The 9,543-nt window shown below is 45.2% G+C and overlaps 1 protein-coding gene across 4 annotated transcripts in view; it reads right to left on the bottom strand.

Annotated features, from left to right (window-relative positions):
• Nucleotides 1-1,237: 1,237 nt before the first annotated feature.
• Nucleotides 1,238-9,543, bottom strand: part of St6galnac3 (ST6 N-acetylgalactosaminide alpha-2,6-sialyltransferase 3) — a 498,643-nt gene continuing 490,337 nt past the window's right edge. For all 4 annotated transcript variants that reach the window (XM_040751578.1, XM_040751582.1, XM_040751577.1 and 1 more), the window contains 2 exons: nucleotides 4,294-4,401; nucleotides 1,238-3,287 (listed from right to left, as the gene is read on the bottom strand). In XM_040751578.1, the coding sequence (XP_040607512.1) occupies nucleotides 3,101-3,287; nucleotides 4,294-4,401 (295 nt within the window). In that variant the 3' untranslated portion in view covers nucleotides 1,238-3,100. The remainder of the gene's footprint in view (nucleotides 3,288-4,293; nucleotides 4,402-9,543) is intronic.

Genomic DNA, 9,543 nt, shown 5'->3' with positions numbered 1-9,543 from the left:
AATTAGAAATAATATCCTTTGACTATATTTAAAAACATGCCTTTGGACTGAGTACTCTAAGTCTGACTCTGTGCACTGTCCCGTTGTGGGCCTCCGTGTTCATTACCATTGGCCACAAGAAGCAACTTGTCTAGTGAGGGCTGAGTGGGGTAATGATTTATGGATATAGAAATATGTTATTAGGAGTCATTCCATTACATGCTTTTAAACACTTGTTTTTATTACTTTCGTGTATTTGTATGCATATGCATGTGTGTCTGTATCTCATGTATGTGGGTGTCCAGAGAGGACGGAACAGGTCGTTGGATCACCTGAAACTAGAGTTAGAGGCCATTGTGACTGCCTAACGTGGGTTCTGAGAATTTGGGACGGGAATCAAAATCGGAAGTGCTCTGACCTGCCTACTCATCTCTCCAGACCCTTTCTATGATGTTTGAATTGCAGGCATGTATGCTGATTGCAAAAGTCTGTGGTCATTTGCCATAGTCCATTTGCCTAGGGCCTTAGATGATGCCAAACATTTTTTTTCACACGTGTTAATTAATGTATAGGATAGTTGTGCCCCAGTGAGGTCATTTAGCTTTCCTGGTGTTTGGGCACGGATAATCTTTCAGTGGACCAGAACCTGGGGGACCGACTGGAACTGCGCATGACAGATGCTCGCTCCCCTTGAATCACCCCTTTGCCTCTCTTCAGGAAGTCCAAGCTGGAAACCTTCTTCACAGGGGAGAAATCAGACTTCGCATTTCTACCCGGACTAAGGCTGGAAGATAGGAACAGGAAATGGAAGCAGAGAAAATGATTACCACAGAGAAAAGCCAATCCTGAGTCTGTCAAAGCCCTGATTGCAAAGGAATTCAACCGGGTCTCCATAAAAGGCTTTTTTGTTTCCTAAACAGACAAAACAAGAGCAGAAGAAAGGGGGAGGAGGAGAAGTGGGAGAGAAGCAATAAAAAAGGCAGGAGGGGAGGGCCGTTTCCCAATCTACCATTCCACGGGTGACTGCCCACTTAATAGAGCCCGCCTTTTCCGAAGGAAAAGCTGTAGGGAGAAGGGGGGAGTGAGTCCGAGTTTCTCATCAGTAAGCGCCAGAAATAGAGTTGGCCCTCCGCTAACTAGACAATGACACAAACCAGTTGTGTTGTTCCTGGAAGCATTCTGATTAACTGAGGGTTTGTTTTATGTAAAAGCAGAACTTCTGTTATCACGACAGAGAGAAAAACAACAGTTCACATTAGAGTGTTAACATGGGTATTGTTTATTTTTCTTTAAGTGGGCATTTCAATCCACTCTAAAAAAAATCTAACATTCACAGAACTGAAAAAAATCACGTAAGCAAACCACAAAAACTAATCAGTCTCTCTCCAGTGGTGAGAGGGGGGCCGGGGGCATTTATGGAGGTGGGTGTCGGGCATCCAAGTGCCAGAAGAGGGCAGGACCTTAACGACTTAATGTGGTCCTCAGTCCTAGGAAAGACCTGCCACAGTTCTGCAGGTGAGTTGTACTGTTATTTCCAGCTTCTAAAACATCAAGTTAGCCTGGCTTTGGCTTATCACTTATTCACGGATGCTTAGTACTTTCTCAGAATATCAACCTGAAATACTTAGGGATCTCCGAGTCTACAGAGAACGAAGCCGCCTGGGATGGGAAACTTTCTCTGCTTCCATTCCCCCCGAGCCCTCCTCTTCCCACCACCTGAACAAAGCCATTGGCAAAAAAAGAAAATCAAAACTATCTAAGCTTATAGGGCTACTGATGGATGTCACAACCACCCCGTGGTCTTCTTCCACAATCTTGGTGTGCTATGCTATATTTGGCACAGAACTCAATCATTTACATGAATGCTATTCTAAAGTCCAGCAACCTGGAATACACGAATGCAGAACGGACAATTGCTGGAGATGGCGGGATGGGCAGGCAACAGTCCGGTGCAGTGGCCACGGGTGTCACATGGCGCAGCATATGTGGAGGGACCCCAAATGACAAAGCACTTTGGGAATTCAGCTCATCACAATTTTTCTGTTATAGCAGAACACCTGATACACTAAGGGACAATCAACCTCATGAAGGCAAAAGCTCAAGTTGGATCTCATGATATAAAGACCCTTCATGTCTAACATTTGGCACTTGGCACTGATAATGTATATGGAGAGACGCACCTTGGGCTTATAAAATAGAAATTTGAATTTAAAAATATATATTATGAATATGATAGGATACAAATTAATGCAAAAATATGTGATGCTTTCCCTGTTTCATGATTTTTCAAAGCATATCATTTTGTGGAATTGGTTGTTGAGGCAGAGTGAGGAAACCCTTTGGTTATGTTTCAGAAATGCTTTCACAGTATGTGTTATTACAGTGTTGAAGTTGTATATGTAACACATTAATATTTAGCACTCAACCAAAAATAACTAAACATTAATGTAGATAATTGTAATAATATGTTTAGTTATATTGTTTTGAGTAGTGAGAGCGCAACTGTCAGAGTGAAAATTTGTCAGTATTTGCTACTTGATACATTTGGAATCAAGTGTCTGAGATAGCCCAGTAATCCTGAGATGCAGGAATTACACGATGCCTTCATTGCTACATGTAGGTAGGTGGCTTGAGGCTTTAGTTGCAAGACACACCGAAGGAAGATGGCATATCAGAAAGAGATGCCTACCCCCTCTCAGGCTAACTAGTAACTGTGGCGAGATATCTATACCCTGATAGAATTACTTGGGACGGTATTTGGTAGTCAACCATTTTCCAAGATGGTGGAGCCGCCCTGCCTGACATGGCCAAATGCCTCTTCCGGGAGCCTCTGTTGAGGAATTCTCAGCAGCTATCTGGAAAGACAGTCTTCCTGTTTTCTTTAGTCACAGCTCTCATGTCACTGGCCTCCGACTCCAGGTAAGCTATAAAGTGCCGTGCGGAGGGTTGAACCACCGCAGAGGACAGAACGAGCAGGATCCCCTTCCTCGGGACCCCAGGTTCAGATTACTAGCAGAGTCACCATCCACATCAGACAAAGTTCAGGAGCGTAACGGCCATGATCACCCTCGCCCACACCGTCGTCTTCACAGCTGCAGTGTCGAGGTCAGGACGCGCAGCATCAGGACACGGTCCAGTTTGGGTGTGTAAATACTATCCTGTGCTTCTCAGCCCACTTGGCGAACACCTTCTTCTCCGTGATGAACCTGTGTCCTCCGTGGGGGGCGTGCTCGTGGACAAGATACTCGTTGCACTCATCCTTTCCTTGTTCGTAGTAATGATAGGGGACTTTTCTGTACCCTTCTGTCCTGGAAGAGAAACGAGACCGGAAATGGGAGACTGAGCCAAGCATGAGACAGGCATTTACAAGAATCCATTATGTACCCAGTAAATGCATTTACTTACAAACCCTCGTCAATGGATTCGGTTAAAAGCTATTACAGATGAAAGCTTTTAGGAAGAAGGACCAGTTCTCAGTGCCCTAATAGATCAAATACAATTTACATATCACACTAATTACATTCAAACACGTGGCCTGCTTTCAGAGGAGAAGGTGTGAGATGAAACAAAACTCATGAAGCCCAATGCCCCTGAAGACGTAAGGAAGCTAACTTTTCACAAGTGAAGTTTGGGGTTCATCTGCGTTCCTTAGACTGAGCAGTTAGAGGGCAAACAGATATTCATGAAGACTGACCCAGGGTTACATTTTAGCAGTATGACTTAATGCTCTCTGGTTCATATTGTGTGGCTGGTTGGTAGAGGAACTCTATTACACTGCCATGATGAAGTCCAAATTTGGCAATCTGATTAGAAACCATCCTGTCAGCAACCACACACACTCATTTAAAATAAGAGTGTGGCAGATTAGTCACACATTCGTGAAATCAAATTCTCAGGAACTCGTGTTGAGCCGGAATGTTTCTCTGAGGCACCAGGGCATTTCCTTCCCTGTGAGCAAATGGGAGCATTGGCTGACAGCTGTCTGTCAAGCTCCCAGAAGGAATAGATGTTGATTTTTGCAAATTAAATCACCACTAAGCTTGCTCTAAATTCCCAAGGCCTGGATATGCCACTGACTAAGGGGGGAAAATGTTCCTTCCGACATGTGACACTAGACTGCAGTAGATGTTGTTTTCTTCCTATCAGTCTTAAAAGTCAGAACATTAGGCACTGACAAGAACATGTCATGTTGGCAAACAACACCCGGAAGTAATTGTCATCTATTTCTCAGATTTATGGCATTAAAACGAATTGCGATATTTTGACAAGACATCAGAATTGGAGCTGCATAAAAATAATTTCCTGTGATCTTACTTGCAGTAGGTGTCATTTATCATCCCGTAGACGTGGATACTGTAACAGGCATCCATGGCCAGGATGAAGGTAAACCACCCGGTACTGAGATAGGAGCCAGACTGGACTCTGGAAGAAGAGAAACGGGTAAAACAAAATGCAGAGTGACAAGGAAGTGCAGTTAGGAACCAGCCTTACTTTATCAAGAACACAGCGCCCCGTTATCAGGGGAGCACTGAGAAGCTTGACAGTCTGTCAAGCATACACACGTATATGAATCACCTCTGAATAATTTATGGGCGCGCTCTTACTCCTTCTACCTGAAGACTCAAAGCTGTGCTGGGTGGAGGAGAAGACAGAAGGCAACTATCCTAAGTCAGATGATTCTGGTCTCTGCAGGTGAAGAGTAACTTGACTTTCCAGGAGACACAAATTAGGGGTATGCATCAGAAGATGGGTTTTCTGAGAGTTGCTTAAAGCTGCGATGAGCACTGAATGGCAGTGCTGTCATGCTCATCTGGACACACAGCCCTTTCTTAGAGTCTCCTTAGCTTCCACCGCATTTTTTAAAAATGTGATTGTGTGGGTATGCATGTGTGGACATGTGTTGATCTCCAGCCCAACCTTGGCCTCTACATGTAAAAAGTAGATACAGCAGAGGTGAACCTAGTCCAGGAAAGCATCCAAATGTGTATTTTTACTAAGCAGCCTTGCAGGCATCAGGAGACAACCTTCTTCTTAAGACCTGGCTCCAGCCTCTTGGACCCAGTTTCCCGGACACCTATCATGTGTCAGTAACGCTTATAGATGCTATAAATACATAAGTCATGACCACTGTTTCTATCTTCACACTGACTGGAAGATTAGATTTACATCCAGTTGCTGTACAAAGTTTCTCGGGGATTGCCTCTGTGACAATTGTAACAAGGGTCAGGGGGTTGGGGGGAAGAAAAGCCATGTGGACCACGGCAGGGAAAATAGGAAGACCGAATGCATGGAGGTGAGCCAGTTTGTTCAGGGCATGGGGGTGGACTGTGGAGCAGAGCAATCGAGTCTGGGGCGATTTAATCAGAGGCAGTGCTGACTACAGGGGTCTGCCAACAGCAAATGGTTCAAGATGGATCTCTTCATCTGCCCTCAGCCGAGCTGAGCTAATTCACTCAAAAGGCTCGGTCATCTCCCTCCCGACATCTCCTCCCGCAGAGGCAAGTGCATTGCCCCAGGTCATCTGGCAGCTGTGCAGCAGACCTTCCCTCTGGACTCAGGACTGGTGGGGTTTCCGCCAGTTCATCTACCAGCCATGCTCACAAACCCATCACCACCGCTCTAGGTGGAGCCTCCAGCCAGAGGTCAGTGCCTGTTGATGTCCAGACCCAGTACTGTGGATCTCGGTCCTTATCACGATGCCATCCACTGGTCTTAATTAGAACCCACCCTTCCTTCCCAACTAGTGCCAACCTAGGACATGTCAACATTCCAGGAATGTCCTGAAATCACAGCAGGAGGTGATGGCTCATTTCTTCTTTTTTTTAAACATGGGTGATTCTCAAGGAGAGGCAAACAAAACCCATCCATCTATCTTGTCTCTGAGTCAGAACTGCTTCTACTTGAGGACCTGCGTGTCTGTGTCTCCTGGTACACGTGTCCCACATCTTCAGGTACTCAACCTCTGCTATGATGGGGGACATTTGAACAGTACTTACACACATTCTCCCAAATGCTTCAAGTCTCCTCTGGGTTGGTTCTAACTAACATGGTCACTATAATAAGACTTGGAATACAGTATTATTTGGGAGCAGCAAAGAAAAGATTAAAATTCAGTCTGTTGATGGCTTATACCCATGCAATCCCCTCCCCACAGTGGAGAACAGCATTTGGACCTACAGCTGGTAGAAACCAGAGACACCTATGGACACCAAGGGCCATGGATTCCCGAGGCTGGACCATTGAGCCGTCTGCACTTTCCCGTGGGATAGAACTAGCAGCATTAGAGGAGTGAGAGACGTGTGCTCCAGAAGGGTCACACGGAGGACAGACTACAGAACAACATTCTTAATGCATGGCTTAGCCAGAAGGCATTCTGTATTCTAGGGTCTCAGGAGCAATCCGTTTATTTGAAAGCATGATCAGAAGCTGTGAGTGTTAGAACTTAATGTTTCCAGAATATTTTACGTGGCCATTCTGGAGGTATAACCGAATTTGCATAGCCATTGTTGTTAGTGGATTATAAGCCTGCTTTTCTTCTTGATTCTATGTCTTTCCCGTACTTCTTTAGTAGCTCAACCAGGCGCAGGTAGAGATCATTAAAATCACTGTATTTGTTTATATTTTGCGGGGGGGGGGGGGGGATAGCTCACTGTCTGCTAGACACTCGTATGATTTGATAGGGGGGAGGCACTCATCTAACCAAAATTGCTCACTGTCAATGCAACACACTAAACCCATGTGTTAGAGACAGAGAGCAGTGGAGTGTAGGTTGAAATAAAGATAAACACGGTCTCACACTCCAACTTGACCACTGATTGAAATAGGATGCTGTAGTTCACACAGCCTCTCTGAGTCAGTGTCCTTGTTTCAAAGTGAGGTGCCTGAACTCACCTCCAATTTTAAAACCAAGTGACCCTGGGCCACCAGAGAATACGTTTTCATTTCCAAGCCTTAACCAGTGAGCTCTGCACCATGTTGCATGTGTGTTGACGATGCAGGTAGAAAGCACATGGATCACATGATCTGTTAGGTTCACGATGGGTGTGTGTGGAAAGACAGAAGTAAACAAAGAAGTTTTACTTGGTGGTGGGACTCGATACCCTGGCTTTCAGAAAAGGCGCTCTGTGTCTCTGCTTTAACAAAAGCTCACGGAAGAAGCAAGATGGAGTACCGAGAGCCAAGTTTAATTTCCAGGGGAAGAAATGTCAATTGAACCATAGCGTTCTCTTTTTGATGAGCTCCTTCCGCTGTATCTCAGGGTAAAGGGGAGTCCTTGTGTAATATCTGGAACGTGACAATGTAAGAAAGTGGTGCTGCCTTCTGGTCCAGCCAGTCACTTCTGAGACTGTGACAATCAGCTTTCAAAGGTGAGCTGTCAAGGGGACGCGGGACACAGCCATCATGGTATGTATATTATCTGTGCTCCAGGAGGGTTAAAGTTTAGCATCCGGCCAAAGATCTTCCCACTTTACCCAATAATAATGACTTAGAAAGACAACCACACGTATGACAGACAGTTCCTTTCAGGCCTGACCCGATTTGTTTCCTGGTAGACAGCCAACACTAATTAGCCCTAAAGATTTCACTAGCATTAGGTGCTGTGTTTGATTTACATGGGGGAGAGTCCCACTGCCCTAGTGCCCTGTCCTAAAAACTGCACTTAATTAGGTAGTGACATTATTTTCCCTTAGCATCGCTGATATTTTGAGGCTTGAAATGTCATGAAGTTTCCTAGCTACAGTGCATGCTGGAATTCTCACAGGGCTTCTTCACAAATACTCTGAGTTGATGTTCCGCCTGCAAAAATACAGGTGCTATCTCAACCCAGGAACACTTCCAAAACAACAGGACCTGAGGCCTTGGAACAGTGGCTCCCAACCATCCCAATGTTGTGACCCTGTAATACAGTTCCTCACGTTGTGAACCCCAGGGATAAAATCAGCCCACTGCTACTTCATAACTGCAATTTTGCTACTGTCACAAATCGTAATGTAAATATCTGCTATGCAGGATGTCTGGTATGGGGGTCGTGACCCACAACTTGAGAATCACTGCCTTGGAGAGGGACTCACTGGCCTTTGTGGGGATGGCTCTGGTAATTCATATAGGGTCACCACTTGTGGGCCCCTGTGTTGCTGCAGGCTGGGTAAGAAGTGAGTGTAAATCATACCTATGTAGTCCTTTTAAGGTCCAATAATAACTACAAAAAAGACAATACTGGTGTGTGTGGGCTTGTTGACATGTCTCAGTGCACAGAGACCTGGGGATAGGCATCAATTGCCTTAGAAATTCTCAAGTCTCTTCTGGGGCACATATGATGTTGTAACTTGTCACTCATGGACATAGCACTATGGACCAGCTGGCCATGGCAGTGTATACAACTCCCATAGTTGGAGATCAATAACAACAATTATCATCACCTGCAAATAAGCCATCAAGTTTCCCACAGGGATGATTAGAGGAGGATTGAAGCCCCCGATGCAGTTGCAAAGCTTAGATTAATGCTGTGGAATAATGGGCCCTACACGAGGAAAGCGGGCGGGGCTGTTACCAGGAAGCTGTCAATCACTCGTTTCCACTGGCCAGACTCCGCATCCCTCTGCTCCTTAGCAATCAAGATACTTATAACCTGGAAACCACGAAATGGACTTGCTCCTCTCTTAGAAAAATGATACTGTCAACACACTGATCTAGCACATGCTTGAAGGCATATCCCCTAAAACATCTCTCCTCTGGTTTATTACTGATAAATACATAAGCTACTTTACCCTTCCATGTTTTCCCCATTACTTGTTATCTAAAGGCCATGACATAAGTACACAGACATGTTGTCTGTCATGCTATTATTTACCTATTTATTTTGGCCGTAGCATCTTTCCTTGTCTGCTACTCTGCTTGTCTTCTCATTTTTGGAAACACCTTGTCACACTCTTTTCTTCTGGATAAGATCAAGGGGAGGGACTGGGAACTCCAACGTGGTGGCTCTTTAACAGAAAACTGGGTAATGTTATTTATTCACACTGGGTTTTCCTGCTCATCCAACACCACTGCTTCAGTGACTAAGGATGTGAATAGGAGGAGCTGGTGTTTTTGGCGGGCTAAATAACTTGCTCTAGGCCAGTCTGGGCGCTGCAGGCATTGTGGATGACAAAGTTCTTTGTGTGGCAGTGGGCTTTACCTCTCTTCGACACAGGCTTTCTTAAGAAAACATCAGATTCCTACACATGCACACACCTACCTTCTGGTTTAAGATAATCTCTGACTCTAAAAGGTTTGGCTTTCCTTGGTAGACAATCCAAGTCCCTCTGCCACCTAGTAGACCCAGCCAAGCATCCTACTTTGTTCCCCTTTCTTCACAAGGCTATTTGAAGCCATTCATGCTCAGTCTGAGCTTGGCACATAACCATTGGAATTATCCAATTCAGTTTGACTAGAGAGTGTCTTGCTCTACAGCAGGGAATGTTTGGGAGGAATGGGTGGAGACAAGGGGACAGAAGCATCTGCTGATGAGATGCCTCCTTGGTCTTTGAGTCAAACCTTGTGGCCTCCATTCTGTTTCTTCCA

Source organism: Mesocricetus auratus, unplaced genomic scaffold, assembly GCF_017639785.1.
Source record: "Mesocricetus auratus isolate SY011 unplaced genomic scaffold, BCM_Maur_2.0 Super-Scaffold_100009, whole genome shotgun sequence".
NCBI classification, from domain to species: Eukaryota; Metazoa; Chordata; class Mammalia; order Rodentia; family Cricetidae; genus Mesocricetus; species Mesocricetus auratus.
Note: the sequence above shows the minus strand (reverse complement) of the source record. Positions and strands in the feature narration are given on the sequence as shown.